The sequence below is a fragment of the Cydia fagiglandana genome, chromosome 14 (genome assembly GCF_963556715.1).
Source record: "Cydia fagiglandana chromosome 14, ilCydFagi1.1, whole genome shotgun sequence".
NCBI lineage: Eukaryota > Metazoa > Arthropoda > Insecta > Lepidoptera > Tortricidae > Cydia > Cydia fagiglandana.
In genome coordinates, this window is record NC_085945.1 from 7,818,038 (window position 1) to 7,835,091 (window position 17,054).

The window sequence follows — 17,054 nt, forward strand, 5'->3', positions numbered from 1 at the left end:
CCTATACCTCGCCCCTCGCCCCACCTCCCGCTCAGTAACACTGTCTGTCTTTTCTTATCATTCATTTGTTTGTTTACCGTGCACATATATAAATTAGATGCGGACATTACGTGAAATTAAAATATCTTATTAAGTAAAAATACCTACAGCTGGTCAATCAGATCTTGTCAGTAGAAAGAGGCGGCAAATTTGAAAAATTTAGGTGCGAAGGGATATCGTTCCATAGAAAATTTGAATTTCGCGCCTTTTTTTAGTGACAAGATTTGCTTGACCAGCTATATTTCATTATCTTGACTAATATTGTAATAAAAATGTACAAGATATTCACAACTATTTTTTACTATACATAGTTTGTCAAAGGACTGTCTCATTTCAAACATAGACAGGGAGAATCATCATACTATCTTTGACTTACACTAGTACTAGCACCCAAAAGAAAAGGATGAATATAGTTTTTTGTTTTTATTTACTGACAAATTGGTTTGACCAACTATACCTATTTCTGGTTCCTATTGTCATGTCCTGTCCTATTCAACGTCAATATCATAATATGTATATTATAAACCAACTGATCAATATTACACGGTATACATCCTGAATATACAATAAGGTAAGTGGCCTCACTTACCTTATTGTATATTCCGTGTGGGCCGTATATGCCTATATACAGCCCACCTTAAATTAAAATGGTTTTTTTTTAATAAACAGGATATGAAGTATGAAAAACTCACTCAAATAGGTTTCTCATTTATTTAAGTTTCTTCATTATACCAAAATAGTTATAAAAATATCACGATACTCTTGGAAAATATACCTTTTATAAAAGTCCTATTATGGGCCTTATTGAACACTACCAGTGTATTACTTAATCCCGCAAAAAATAATCATTTTGACTGTAGGTAATAACAGATTTTATTGTTTTTAACTTAAGAGTTATACATATACAAATAACAATATTTGATACTTCATAACAGGAGGATTTATTTATAATAAGTGAAAATAATTATTTTGGGTCTTAATAACTAAAGATATAAAAATTGTCTAGTTTACGCGAAAATAGTAGGTAACTAAACATAAATCTTTATTAGTTACAGTAGTCTCATCTTTTAACATCTGGGGGCACGGCAGTGCCCCCGCCAAGACGAGAAAAGCGCAAGGGCACTATCTACCTTTTCTCGAAGCGCTTCGTCGTTTTTTGGAACCCTCATAACTTGGGGTTGGATTATACCAGTTAAACAAAGTTCTCGGACTTATTAAGCATATCAATTGCATAGCTCTTATACTTTAGATTTTATTCATATCTAAAAACTTCGATTTCGTCACTGACTCACTCACTTGATGATCATCAATACCGGGTACTTCCTGAAGTCCTCTAAGAAGCTGAAATTTGGTATGTAAGATAGTTTTAGTACACAAACAACAAATAAATTCAAAAAAAATTTATCCCTAAGGGGATGAAGATGGGGTTTAATTTTGTATGGGAAATCAATAATCGCTGAACCGATTTAGTTGAAATTTGGTATGTAGATAGGTATTGTTATGGGGAAGAATATAGAATAGATTTCAACCTCAAAGTTTACCCTTACGGGGTGAAGGCAGATTTCAACCCCAAAGTTTACCCTTACGGGGTGAAGGGTTATATGGGGAATCAGTACATTGTGTAACAGATGCCCCCAGATACTTATTTCAGGATTTTTAATAGTAAATCACCCCCAACCCTTTAAATTAGGGCAGTGTTTTTCAAAGTGTGGGTCGCGACCCCCAGGGGGGTCGCAGCACTTGTCCAGGGGGGTCGCGCGCGAAGCTCAGCGTTGAAAGAAACTTATGGAAAGCAGATTTCATTTTTTTTACTTAAAAATAATCCAATCTTTTAAAATTTAATGATCATTAATGTACATATCAATAAAACAAAACATTATTAGATAGGTAAACTGTATTTATTCAACAGTTAAATAAGTTAAGATCTGTTAGGCCAGTAAAATTAGATTTTTTCCAGCAGTTAATTCCCAGCAAGCTGGAAATCGTCTTAATACCTTCATTTGGTTCTAAATTAGTGTAATCCGAGTTTGCTCCATTCCAGGAGTCGTGGAAAAATTGCTGCCCTTTTTCAGTTTTTTGCTTGTAGTTCATAAACGGTACGTCCGACGGAAAATTTGCTCTAATCATGATAAAAATTTATATCTGAGGATCCGAAAAGTACCTTAATATGAATTAGTACCTAGTCAAACATTGTTAAAAGTGGCCGCCACTTTTAATTTGTTTTATTTTTGGTAAAATCGTGTTAAAATCCAATTATTTTTACCAGTGTCTGATCCACAACGACTTAGTAACATTAATTTTGACGGTGAGTTCCTTCTATTTGGAGTGGTTTTGTCAATCCAAGATAAAATGTATCTCCCAAGGCTTCCAAAATTTATCCACACCTGGGATGGAGCAAACTCAGATTATTCGCATTTACATAGGACCAAATGAAGATATTAAAATGATTTCCAGCTTGCTGGGAATTAATTCCATGCTTTTTTGGATCTCATGAAGCGTGATAGCTAGACAGATGATGTATTTCTGTTGCCGCTATAACAACAAAATACTAAAAACAGAATATATTTAATAATAGGCTCAACCTGGACCTATTGCACATCCAACAGTGGTCTGAGCAGTATGGCCTTTATGTGAACCCGTCTAAGTGCCAGGCCATCGTTATTGGCAGTTCTCGACAGGTCGCCAGACTGGACTTTGACACTATTGCACCAGTAAACTTTAACGGATCACCAATACAATTTAGTCACAGTGTTAAGGACCTAGGCATTATGCTCGACAGTTCGTTGGATTGGAAAGCGCAGGTTTCTGAGGTCAGCCGAAAAGTTATGGGTTCTCTTCATTCACTAAATAAGCTAAAGCACTTTTTGCCTATCAAGACTAAAATTCTCCTTATAAACACTCTAATTCTACCTATAATTGATTATGGTGATGTGTGTTATCCTGACCTAACTGAAGAACTTCTCAATAAGTTGGATCGCCTTCTCAATAACTGCATTCGTTTCATTTTTTGTCTGCGTAAATACGATCATGTCTCTGCATACCGCTCCCAGCTTGGCTGGCTTCCCATCCGTCAACGACGCAGTGTTCGCATGCTGTGCACTCTATACTCTGTCCTCAACGATCCACACTCTCCTGTATACCTCAGGTCCCTCTTTCAATACTACGGCGTTTCTCGCGACCGTCAGCTTCGCTCTTCTGGCAATATGTCCTTATCCATCCCTCCACATCGCACTGGCTTTATGTCAGATTCGTTCTGCGTGCAGGCAGCGCGCCTTTGGAACCGACTCCCCCTTAGTATTAAAAATGCCCCAAACAAGTTCGCTTTTAAGAAATCGTTACGTGCTTTCTTTGCTGGTAGAATGAAGGATTCCTAGTTTTAGTTATTTATAAGTTATATATTTTATTGTATATATTTAATGTTAGGTATATATATATATATATTTATATTTATATTTATATTATATGTATATTTATATTATATGTATCGTGTATATTTTGATGTACTTGCGTATGTATGTTAAAATTCTTTAAATTAGCGTTGCGTTCTTATATTAAATTTTGTTAGTAGTAGTAGCAGTTGCACCGCCCACAATCTCTCTGCTTTGCCTTAAGGTTGACTGGTAGAGAATGCTTTTGGCATTAAGTCCGCCTTTTGTACGATAAGTTTTCTTTTGTGCAATAAAGTTTAAATAAATAAATAAATAAATATTTAAGTAGCTCCCATAAAACAAATGTGATTTTTTTGCCAGTCCGACTCGCACTTGGCCGGCTTTTTTTTGTTTTGATATCGACCATTGATGGACTGTGCGGAAAGAGAAGAGCCGTAGAATGTATGGGATCCCATACATTTCACGACTGTTCTCTTTCCGCGCAGACTATATAGATAGAAAAACGTAGAAACGGGGCTAGGGGGTCGCGAAAAAAATTTTGTGGTCATAAAGGGCCGTGACACCAAAAAGTTTGAAAATCACTGAATTAGGGGATGGAAGATTGTCATAAACAACTTACAAAAAGAAGTGAAATCCCATCAAAAACATTTTGATGTACAATGTTGCCCAAACGAAACCATAAGGCTCGCACTGTCAAAAAGTTATCAGATCTCTTGCCAAGCTTCTAACTCTACAAGCCCTCTAACTTTACTAGCTCTACACCAAAAGTGTGTGGCTTGGCCGTTTCGTTTCTACAAGAACTATTGTATGTAAGTATAATACAAAAACCGCCCAAATGCGAGTCGCACTCGCGTTCCAAGGGTACATTGCACAATTTTTAACAATATATTTTTTTTAGAGAAAAGTGAGTAGTCTTTAAAAAACCCGTAGGTATCGGAAAACTAGGTACTTAAGTCCGACTCACGCTTGACTGCACATTTCTAATAGGTTTTCCTGTCATCTATAGGAAGAGAGCTAATATGTGTTTTTTTTTCATAATTTTAGACCCAGTAGTTTCGGAGATAAGGGGGGAGGGGGGAATGGTCATTTTTTGCGTATTTTCTTAAATAACTTCTAAACTATTTATTTTAAAATTACGAAAAAATATATCTGAGATTCTTACAATGAGCCCCTTCGTTTGATATATATATATATTTTAATTTATTGAACAATAAGCTAAATAAAGTACATTATTATTACAAGACCCATCGTGGGCAAAACCTTGAGGAGGTTTGTATGCCGATGGGGAGTTCGAGAAAATAACATGACAATATACATATCTATCTTATACTAATTAAAATTCTAACAAAATTCTCTTATATTAATTCATATTCTAATTCTGTTATATTAATTATAACAAGATATAGTTTTTTTTTCTTCTATTTATCATTCATCTCAAAAGTGACCCCTTTATTTGAATTTCTATTATTTACTTTACATGTATGTCCTTGGGCTAGATACTTACATGTGTATACCAAATTTCAACTTATTGGTGCAGTAGTTGCGGAGCAAATAGGCTGTGACAGACAGACAGCCAGACACACGAGTGATCCTAAGTATAAGGGTTCAGTATTTTTCCTTTTGAGGTACGGAACCCTAAAAATAATGAATTTAATAAATTTTTCACCTTATGCCCATGTGGCGGTAGCGAAACAGCCAAGCCACATATTTTGACTAAGGTGTAGAGTTAGTGAAGTTAGGGCTTGTAGAGTTTGAAGCTTGGCTCGACAAGAGATCTGACAACTTTTTGACAGTGCGAGTCTTATGGTTTCGTCTTAGCAACAAAATTTACATGAAAATGTGTTTGGTGGGATATTTTTTTACAGTAAAAATATTTATTCGTAACAGTAAGTATTATCTTTTAACATAATTTTTACAGTACATCTGGTGCTACATTACGACCGGTGCTATAATAAGCACGTTAAAACACTCCCTTTGACCGTGTTTTAAAATTCGTCACTCGTTGCAAAATATCTATTTTTCGCAATTCTATCGTAAAAGAAAAGAAAACTAACGAAGAGGTTTTACGCATACGAGGGCCGCACTGAAAGTTTTGCGTAACTTTTGAATAAAATCATTTATAACCATAATAATACATTTATTGCTTCTCAAAATGTTTCCCTTTACATTCTATGCACATATTCACTCGCTCAGACCATTTTTGGAAGCATGAGGCCCAATCACTTGACTGCATGTTTTCGACGTGGTGATGAAACGTAGTAACTGCCTTATCCGGGGTCTTAAATGTCAAACCCCAAATTAAATCCTTAATTTTGGGAAATAGATAGAAGTCACAGGGTGCAATGTCTGGATTATAATCCGTATAAGAGACATTTTCCACGTTTTCGTAATGAAAAAATGTTTTTGCCTTTATTGCGGTATCGGTGGACGCATTATTATGACGCAGGAGGATGCGGCTTCTCGGTCGTCTCTCGCGGTCTTTTTCAATGACTGCGGGCACACAAATGGTAGTGTACTACTCAGTATTTAACGTTCTTTTATTATTTAAAAGTACGGTACAAAAAAGTCGCGTTTAAAAAAAACAGACGATCAAAATGTTTGGCAACGCTTTTGGCTTGTTGAACTTCTATGGGCCTCCTGTCACCTTCGAAAGACCCATTGACTGGACTAATGCCTTTTTTCCGGATCGTAGCAGTAAATCCAGATTTCATCTCCTCTAACGATGTTATATACAGCATTTGAACTTTCTTGCTTGTACTTACGCAGCATTTCTCGGCACCAGTCAAAAAGTACTGGACTGAAGTTAATTCGTGAGGAATCCAAAGACAACAAGGCTTCCCGACTTTTAAATATTCTTGTAAAATCTTTTGTATTTGTCTCATACCTATCCCTAATTGTCCTCAAATTTCGTCATAGGTGATTCGTGGGTTTTCTTCAATGAGTCGTCTCACAGTAGCCACGTTTCCTTGAATGATCGCCGTGGACGGTCGACCTTCACGAAAATCATTATCTAGAATAATACTGTCTCTACTAAATTCACCATACCAACGCCTCACGATGCTCAGATGTGGTGCTTCAATCCCAAAAGCATTTTGAAGGCAAGCACTACACTCTTGCGGAGTAAGCGAACTTTTAAAATCATAACAAAATCATAGCTCTAAAAATATTTTCGCGTTAAAGCCACGTTCAACGCACTGACTTACTTTGACAAGCCATTAAAAACAAAAGACGATCGATTTGTCGCCAACATTTGTCACATTCCATAATCAAAAGCCTGTATTTTTTTTAAATATACAATTCATAATTTAAATGTTTACCAGTGGCCAGTAGTGCAAAACATTCAGTGTGGCCTATGTAGTAGGAGAGAGGAGGAGTTTGTTAAGAACTATAGACAATAGAAGAGGAAGGATGCTTGGGCACCTGATACGACACGACGAATTTATCAAAAATATCATAGAAGGGAAAGTTGAAGCAAACAGGAAGAGGGGAAGACCAAGGAGAGCGTACATGGATCAAATAAAGGAAAAGATCAAAGTCGTGTCGTATCGGGCTGTCAAAGAGAAGGCGGAGGACCGCCAAACATGGAAATTGCTCCACCGACAAGAGTCATACTCTTAAATATATGATGATGATCGTAAATACCTACCTATGTATTAACAAAAAAAAGTCACTTGTAATTAGTTACTGCCTTTAAAAAGTATAAGTGCCTCAATGTTATTAGACTTTTTGATTCTTTAAAACGTCTTTAGGTCAATAAAGCAAGTGAAAAATTATTAGAGTTAGACCAAGAAAAGTCTGCAGCAATTTTGACAGCCCACGCAGTGCAAGTGTTATTTATAAGTCATAATTTCATAGAAGTTTCTTCAAATCGACCTTATTAATGAGAGATTAAAAATATTGAAAATTATCTTAAAATATTTTAATCTAATATTTCATCTCATACGTTCAATAAGGCCCGGGACTAGACCTTTTTACCTGCACTGACAGTGGGCCTTCTTAGCAACAAGTACAAATTCAGAATAATTGGGAATAATAGGGAGCAACTGCTATTTTTGAATGCTGGGCCTTGTTACCCGCCGGGCCTCATATGCCTGCACCTCACCTACCTTATTTATTTGTTTTACGAAAAGTTGTTGATTAACCGCTCGTGCTAATATTGATACCCAAACAAGCGAAACATTTTTTTTTATTAAATAGGAGGCAAACGAGCAGACGGATCATCTGGTGGTTAGCGATTACCGCCGCCCATGGACACCCGCAACACCAGAAGGGTTGCAAGCGCGTTGCCGACCTTTAAGATGGGGGTCTTTGAAGGTTTGAAGGTCGTATTGGACAGTTCATTCCACAGTTTGGCTGTGCGAGGCAGGAAGCACATTCACAAATTCAAACATTCTAAAATTGAACCACGAGCGTAGTTAGTGGTTCGTAAAGTTGAACCTTGAGCGTAGTGAAGGTTTCAAGGGACGAAGGTTAAATAAAATTTTCACCACATCAGCTCGTAAAGGCCCTCTTGATTGTTCGTAACGGATAAGAAAAGTGGCATTTAATTTGATGCAAATTTTGAGTTGTTACCGTAGGTAAATTGGATCAGTTGGTTGGTAATATTGACTTTAAAATGATAAATATTGAATAACGTCAGTTTGAAATTGATTTTATGATAAAGTAAATATTATCGGAGATGATCGCTCTTAAAAAATATATGTCGCTAGTCATTTATAACCTAAAAGCGCCAAATTACGCAAAATTATATTGAAATGACACCTGTGTATTGAATTTGAAGAATACTTTAACAAGGGTAGTTATCTGTATGACAATGCACCTAAAATAATTTTCAAATGTATCTATTATTTCTATACTTAACACGATAACGAATTCTACGTAAACGAAACCGCGGGCAATCCCTAGTACATATAGAAATAAATAAGGGAAGGTAAGTTTCCATTAGTGTACTGTGTAAAATAACTATTTACCATTGATAATAATTTTATAAACGCTTTGCGTATTTTTAAGGGCACCGCGCTAACCGCTAGCCCGCGACCGTCGATCGCTGCCTCCTGCCACGGCGCACAGCGCGGCGCGCGCAAACGCCGTGCGTTTGAAATGTAACTTAATATAAGCTCGGAATGCATACTTACGTATCAGTATTTAGTGTCGCCGTGATTTTATATTTCTAATCTTTTGTGTGAGAAGTAAGATCTTTATTATGACCGTGTAATATTAACTCTACAAACTTTAATTCAATATTGGCTATACTGCTTAACGAGAAATCAATATCTAGACAAGCACATTGTCTACATTTCTAACTTTTTACATGTATACTAAGTTGATAGATAATATCGTAATTTTGCAATATCAGCTACTCTAATTCTGTATTTTCATAATAATTCCTGTTTTTACGTTCACCAGAAAGCAGCTGTTCCAGATTTCTAAAAACCGAATAGTGTGAATAAATTAAAGTGTTATTGAATATGTTAAAGTTTTTTGTAACTTTAATTTTATATTTACATAGTTATTTAGCAAAAATTGAAAATTTAAATATGGCCGAACGCTCCACCTAAAATTTTCTAACTTTTTACATGAATGTTATTTAACATGCTTACAATAACATATCAAAAAAGAAAAAACTTTAATGTTATCAAAACCCATTTTTGTTCCACCGCTGGTCTATTTGGTCAAAAATCACGTTTGCTGTATGGGAGCCCCACTTAAATCTTTATTTTATTCTGTTTTTAGTATTTGTTGTTATAGCGGCAACAGAAATACTTACATCATCTGTGAAAATTTCAACTGTCTAGCTATCACGGTTCGTGAGATACAGCCTGGTGACAGACGGACGGACGGACGGACGGACGGACGGACGGACAGCGCAGTCTTAGTAATAGGGTCCCGTTTTACCCTTTGGGTACGGAACCCTAAAAATCGGGGCGCAGGTTATACTCCATGGTGAATGGTGCAAGTCATGCGAGTGGCCCTAACTCAATAAGTACAGTCGGCTGAGAAAAATTAATTTTGCTCGGGGCAAAAGAAACAGTATCAGGACTCCCTAGTGCCCTAAGGGCCACTTGCACCATCCCACTAACTAGGGGTTAACCTGTTAAACCTGGACTTACCATGATTACCAATACAATTTCACACTGAGTTAACGGTTTAACCGGTTAACCCCGGGCACAGAATAAATAACAGAATAGTACTAGGTACAGAAGACTCACTCTCTAACAAAACGCGTCTGTCACGATCAGCACAGATATGGCCGCTAGGTGGCGACAGCGCCACGCGCGGCTAATGGCAAACCCCAAAATTGGGGTCGAACGGATGTACTTTTAGCTACCTGTAGCAAAGCGACGAAATCGCGGAGTGAGCCACGCCTGCCCCGGGTTAGTGGGATGGTGCAAGTGGCGCTAATTAACTTATATTTTTGTTGTTGCAGTGATGTCGGTCGCCGACACAAGATGGCGGCCCCGCAGCTGCGTCTGCTGCTGTGGAAGGACTACCTCGTGCGCAAGCGCAAACTGGTGAGTTTCGTCAGTGGGGAGACACTCCTGACTTCGGTCGAACTCGGCTCCGCTCGGCTCAGCATTGCTCCGAGCAATTTTTAGGGTTGGCACCACTTGACTTCCTTGTGCGTGCACGACCACAGATAAGATTAATCACTAGAATTTTGACAACCCTAAATAGCCGAAAGGGATAGTGCCATAAATTAGAAAGTGTAAGCATGATTCGACCCTGAATCGCTGTCAAACTTCGGGTTTGTATGAAGTGTCCTATACTATTATTTCTTCTGTGGTTTTGTTGTGTCATGAGGCCTAGAGGCCTCCCAACTTTGTCTGTCTATCGCTCTTCTATAATAGTGTGACAGTGACAGTTGCGTTTCGTTCGCTACTGAGCGTTAGCGGTTGGCATGTTGTCTACGGGCAAGACTCTGGACCGGACTTCATACAAAAAATACCGGTATTATTACGTTCTTTTACGGGTCAATCTAATAATACGAAGTCGTTACCTGAGGGCCTACCGCGAACCACGTTCGACGTGTTGTCTCCCTGTCACACTTACGTATAAATTTATAAGTGCGACAGAAAGGCAACGTCGAACGTGGTGTAGGCCCTCTGAATACATGATTCATTCCTAAGGAAAGAGCATCAAATTGTTAAAAGTATTGGGCTATTTTGGGATTAAAAAAGAAACCGGTTCCGAGCCCTGGTGTCACCTCCCGGCTTGCACTTGTGGTATTTCACTAATTCGTTAACTAATTACCTGTACGGGTACCATCAGTTTGGCATTAAATTAAGTTTGGTTATGTGTGTTTGTCACTTAAATAGTGACCAAGTATTTAAAACTAAACTTAAACTGCTGCTTATAGAAAAAGCATTCTACAGCATTGACGAATTTATAAATATTCGATGAGGTCATTGACTACTACACCATAATTAATTGTATTTAATGTTAATAATAATAACTACCTAATAATGTTAACAATAAGAAAAATGTTTTTGTTTAAAAAATTTTATGAAATAATTAATTTAATTAAAGAAAATATGTATGCTAGCATATATTTTTTGTAAATATGTATAAAATGTGACCTGTAAAATTTGCTTTTACCAATAAAGATCTGTACCTGTATTGACATAAACGCTATCGTGAACGTAATTTACTTTCTATACCTATACTTATCTCTTTCGCACTAATATGTCAGTACGAGCGAGACACATAGAAAGTAAATTACGTTCACGATAGCGTTTATGTCAATGCCAAACTGATGGTAGCCGTATTGTTACAGTTAATAATGGTCCATGATAGTGTCTATGACTATGAGCATGACTGTCGAAAAAGAAGATTATCTACCTCGAAACAGCTATATATTATCATGCTAAAGTTAGACCAATTTAACTCTATAATTCGGTGCAGAGTATCCTTGGACGGAGTCTAGTAGTCGAAGTGATTGTATGCACTAACCCTTTAACGGTCCAGATTATAAGAAATCCTCATTTCAAGTCTCATTGCCATCGTACACTCCAAACAATTCTGCTTAAGGAAAAAATACAAAAATCTCACGTTATAGGGTGGTCTTTTTAGGGTTCCGTACCCAAAGGGTAAAACGGGACCCTATTACTAAGACTTCGCTGTCCGTCCGTCCGTCCGTCCGTCCGTCCGTCTGTCACCAGGCTGTATCTCATGAACCGATTTCTGTTGCCGCTATAACAACAAATACTCAAAACAGAATAAAATAAAGATTTAAATGGGGCTCCCATACAACAAACGTGATTTTTGACCAAAGTTAAGCAACGTCGGGAGTGGTCAGTACTTGGATGGGTGACCGTTTTTTTTTTTGTTTTTTTTTCGTTTTTTTTGCATTATGGTACGAAACCCTTCCTGCGCGAGTCCGACTCGCACTTGCCCAGTTTTTTCCTTAGTATAATAATATTTTATTGTGCCTATAAAGGGTCAAAAGAAAATGAATTTTCAACAGCAACACATGTAATACCTTTTTCGTTCCCACACAAAATAATTTGGCCAAGTCCGAGATAGCTCGAGGCATTTAGTGTTCCGTACGGCTACCATCAGTTAGGCATTGACATAAACGATATCGTGAACGTAATTTACTTCCTATAGGTATATATATCTCTTTCGCACTAATATGTCAGTACGAGCGAGATGCATAGAAAGTAAATTACGTTCACGCCCACGGTAGCGTTTATGTCAATGCCAAACTGATGGTAGCCGTACCGCTCGCATCGTTACATTTTACAGAGGTTGTTTGCCTATTTTTAGGATACCGTATTCAACTACACACACAGAACAATAGTACAAAGTGTCTAAGTGCGAAGGCCGAAGGCCGAGCTTTAGCAAAATGTCATCGCTTTAGCACAGAGCAATAGTACAAGTGTCTAAATGTGAAGGCCAAAGGCCGACTTCCGTGTAGCCCGAAAGCCCGAAGCGTCCAGGATGTCAGTGCTTTAACACAGAACAATAGTACAAGTGTCTAAATGCGAAAGCCGAAGGCCGAGCTCCGCGTAGGGCCGAAGGCCCGAAGCGTCCAGGATGTTAGTACTTAAACACAGAACAATAGTATAAGTATCTAAATGCGAAGGCCGAAGGCCGAGCTCCGCGTAGGGCCGAAGGCCCGAAGAGTCCAGGCTGTCAGTTCTGTGTTTAACCACTGACATCTTGCAGGCTTCGGGCCTTCGGCCCTACGCGGAGCTTGGCCTCCGGCCTTCGCATTTAGACACTTGTATTAATTACCTGTGTTTAGAACTGACCTCCTGGATGCTTCGGGCTTTCGGGCCAATGCAACTTCAGCCTTTGGATCTTGCGACTTAGACACTTGTACTTAAAAATACTTGGAAAAGTTACGGGAGGCGCGCGTCTGTCGGACGCTTCGGATCTTCGAATCGCTCCTTCGGCCTTTGCATTTAGTTAGATTCTTGTACTATTGCTTAGTGTTTGAATACCGAAGTCGAGCATCTCGCGAATGCTTGATGTATTATAATAATTTAGAGTAAGGCCAAGCGCGCACCACGATTTTTGTCCTGCGATAATTTTGTCGCAGAAATGCAACGTATGTGTTTACTTATATATGTTAGTGCGCGCATATGCGACAAAAAAATCGCAGCGATTTTAAAATTGTGATTTGTCACATTTTTCCGCGATTGTTCGCGACGCGATTGTCGCAAAGTGAAATGCAGCATGCGGAGTTGTGGGGCCATACAACTCCGCGCGCACTATGATAATAAAATCGCACCCCGGCCGGATCTCAGTCGGCATTTCGCTCTCCAAACCCCAACATCTCGGCACCTGCATCTCCAATGGAGTCTCAAAATGAGACGCTAGATGTTGACCATTTAATTATGGAAATAGACGGGGATCACCTTTGTGTTATAAATGCTCAAAGTCATACAGCAATCGCATATTAAAGACACGTTTCATGACAAGCGACTGGTACGAAATCCATGTTGAGAATGAACAAATCGTCGACTTTTTCATCGCAGTGCGCGCAGTGAATTTTCTGCGATATATTACAGCGCGATTCTAAAATCGTGTCGCAAAAATTATATCGGGGTGCGCGCTTGGCCTATAATACCTTAAATGTATACTCCTTCAATTTGAATTTAGAACTCATTATTATTTTTTACTCGGAGTAATTAACAATGGAGCCGCCATTAACAAGCGTTCCCCTCTGTCGAAAATAGGCGGCCAATGGTCAACCACATGTCAACCGTATGTATGGACTGACGTTTATCTGACATGACGTACCTATACATTTGATGTGCCCCTCCCCCGCAAAAAACGGCAGACTATTTTGTACCGAAAATTTTAGACATGGCGTCTCCGTTGTTAATTACTCCGAGATTTTTTATTTGATTTTGTTTCTAGTTCTATGCCATATATATAGACTTTAATATTATTTAGAACTGCTAAAAAACAAGATCGGCTTACTTTAAATATTTCGTCAATTTTACCTTTGTTTCTAAAAACTGTGATATTTAACTGTCATATACTATTAATGTCTTCCAAAATTATTTTCTTGTAACAGGACTAGATATGAGCGCCGATAGGCATTTAGCCGGCGGCGGCGCGCCGGTCAAAATCGGTCGGCGGCGGCGGCGAATCGGCGGCGTGGCCTTGAAACACCTCTGATTAATGAAAAAGGAATCCAAACCAAAATTTTACCGTAAATACATGTTTTTGCTGTAAGGAAGTTATAAAATAAGTGCATTTTTCAATTTCAAGGATAATTTATTGAATAAAGGTACGAAAATGGTTTATACAGTACAAACGGTATCGCGCGGTATCGCGGTATCTTAATCTTGGCGAGACCCTGGCCGGAAGATCTTTGCGAGGTCCTTATCTTTTGTGCTAAGTAAAAAGTAGCAGATTGACTGTATCAGGGAAACGTCTTGTCGATAGTCCAAAGAGCCGAAGTGAGGATAATCAAGCTCCGTCAATAACCAATATCGACCCAACGAAACCGATTGATGTCAAAAAGTGAGGCCCAAGGTCGAGCTCTACCTAACACCGAAGACCTGATTCCGACGCCTTCCCATGCGAGGCCAGAGGCTGAGCTGCAGGTAAGCATACAGGCCGAATGCCTGGAGCGCCAATTGTGGCGCGCTTCTGTGCGAGGCCGAAGGTCAAGCTGCAAGAGAGCAGAGCTTGGAATTGAACTAGTGGTCCAGTGTAAGCAAGTCCGAAGACCGATAAAGACTGAGGCCATAGTATTAAAAACCTGGAGTTTTCCTGCAGGCGGAGTCGTGCCTGAAAGGCCGTGTTGCAGTGGAGCTAAGATCGGACAAAAACGAATGACCAAGTATTTTAAAAGAGCACCAAACGGGGCGGAAAACTTGCGAGGGTCAGGTAGCGGCTTACTTCTATGCGAGCGATGCGAGGCCATAGATTGAGCTGCAAGAGAGCAAAGCTTGAAATTTGAACAATGGCCAAGTTCCAATGAGAGCCGATTCCGTTTCCGACGCCCTTCCGTGCGTAGCCAACGGCCAGACCTTCGGACATAAAAACGCTGAAATCAACCCCCTTTTTACACCTTTTAAAGACATTCAACCATGATAGCAATGGTCAAATTCGCAGTAAATGATGGATGAGTTAACCAGGTGGCAAAATTGGCAATTTTGTTGCCCTAAGACTAGTAGCGCGGTTACTAGACAGAAAAGTTTGAATTTACCATTGATATTTTTGAATTATATAGACCTAAAATACATTTTGAATGTCTATAAACTATTCGGAGTGGCGCCGTTAAAGATCTAAACTAGATAAAAAATTATATTATCTGATTCTGAAAGTAGTAGTACCTAACAACTAACAAGGTCACGCCGATGCCACGCCGATAGCGCAGCGTCGGCGGCGGCGGCGCGTAAATTTTGTCGGCGGCGGCGGCGCGCCGGCGCGGCGCTCATATCTAAACAGGACTGAGGGGCTACCGCGAAAACCGAAATTCGCAATTTGCGGGGATCTTTCTCTTTTACTCCAATGAAGGCGTAATTAGAGTGACAGAGAAAAATGCTCGCAAATTGCGAACTTCTATTTTCGCGGTTATAGCCCTGAATCTTGTTGCTCACCGATCCGTTCAAAAATATACATAAGTACTGAATATAATTAATAGATATTATAATTATACAATTAATACAGAAATGTAATGGTAGGTACTTAATGAAAAGGAATATTGTGTATATTGTTTCGACGAATCAGATACTCTCAATAAAATCTATACATGAGGCCAAAGCTGTTCATAAATATTAAATGACTTTATTATCTCTATACGCCTTACTAACTCTATGTGTCCTATCGTGGAAAAAAAAAACACAACGACAGTCAAGAACGGAATTCTTAATTTGAATTTTTCAGTTTTTTGAGATGCCTATTCCATTGGTTGGAAAGCCCGTTCGAAATTGAAACTTATTTGCGATATAATAAGGTCGTATTTTGTAGATCTCTCTCATACTTATAGTAGGCTATTGAGATAAAATTAAATATCCCACAAAAATAAGCAAGCAGAATTAAACTTTGTGTCAAAGACATAAGTCATAAATTTCAATGCCAAAGTTTTAACTAAGGATGTTTCTCGCCTAATATGAATTGACCAGTGTAAGCATCAGTTAGCTAGCCCTAAGCAACCAAAGGTCAAGCTGCAGTTGAAAAACTAATAAAGATAAAGTTAAGCTGATAATTTTCCCGCCGTCTCCATGCTTCTTTAAGTTGGGTATTGACTGGTCAGCTGCCTGTTAGCTATAGTTTTCGCGAAAATCGCCAGGACAGAGGTGAAAATTTTTGTATGAAAACTTGCAACTTTAAATGCATTTTTTGACGAAACTATTGCAGTCTAAAATGAAGTCAAAATCAGTCCATCGACTCAATTTTTTGCAAGCTTTCTAATGGTACCCCACACTATTCTTACAAATGAAAAAAGTTTCAGCCTACCCCTCTCAACCCCCTAAATTTCCCCCTTTAATAAGAAATATGCAGTTTTGACTTATTTACAATATGAGTGGTGGTAATTGCTATAACTGTTCCAAATTTTAGGTATCTATGTCAAACGGTCTCTGAGAAAAACGTATTTAACTGATTTGCAAGACCGAAGTGATCCCATATAGTGTTCCGTAAACAAAGTTTTGTACGGAACACTAAACTTGCAACTTTAAATGCATTTTTTGACGAAACTATTGCAGTCTAAAATGAAGTCAAAATCAGTCCATCGACTCAATTTTTTGCAAGCTTTCTAATGGTACCCCACACTATTCTTACAAATGAAAAAAGTTTCAGCCTACCCCTCTCAACCCCCTAAATTTCCCCCTTTAATAAGAAATATGCAGTTTTGACTTATTTACAATATGAGTGGTGGTAATTGCTATAACTGTTCCAAATTTTAGGTATCTATGTCAAACGGTCTCTGAGAAAAACGTATTTAACTGATTTGCAAGACCGAAGTGATCCCATATAGTGTTCCGTAAACAAAGTTTTGTACGGAACACTAAAAAATATGTATATGAATATGTATGTAGAATTTAGACCATGCCAATGCAAAAAATATATATGTATCTACATGTGTATGTTACATAACAACAATAAACAATAACAATAACAATAAACGAATACCCTTGCCTAATATACTCAGGGTCAGGA

At 38.4% G+C, this 17,054-nt stretch overlaps 1 protein-coding gene across 1 annotated transcript in view; it reads left to right on the top strand.

Annotated features, from left to right (window-relative positions):
• The window catches only part of LOC134670678 (uncharacterized), a 142,285-nt gene that overhangs the window by 43,664 nt on the left and 81,567 nt on the right, over positions 1–17,054 (top strand). Inside the window, exon 2 of the mRNA XM_063528494.1 lies at positions 9,856–9,940. Coding sequence (XP_063384564.1) covers positions 9,878–9,940 — 63 coding nt within the window. The 5' untranslated portion in view covers positions 9,856–9,877. The remainder of the gene's footprint in view (positions 1–9,855; positions 9,941–17,054) is intronic.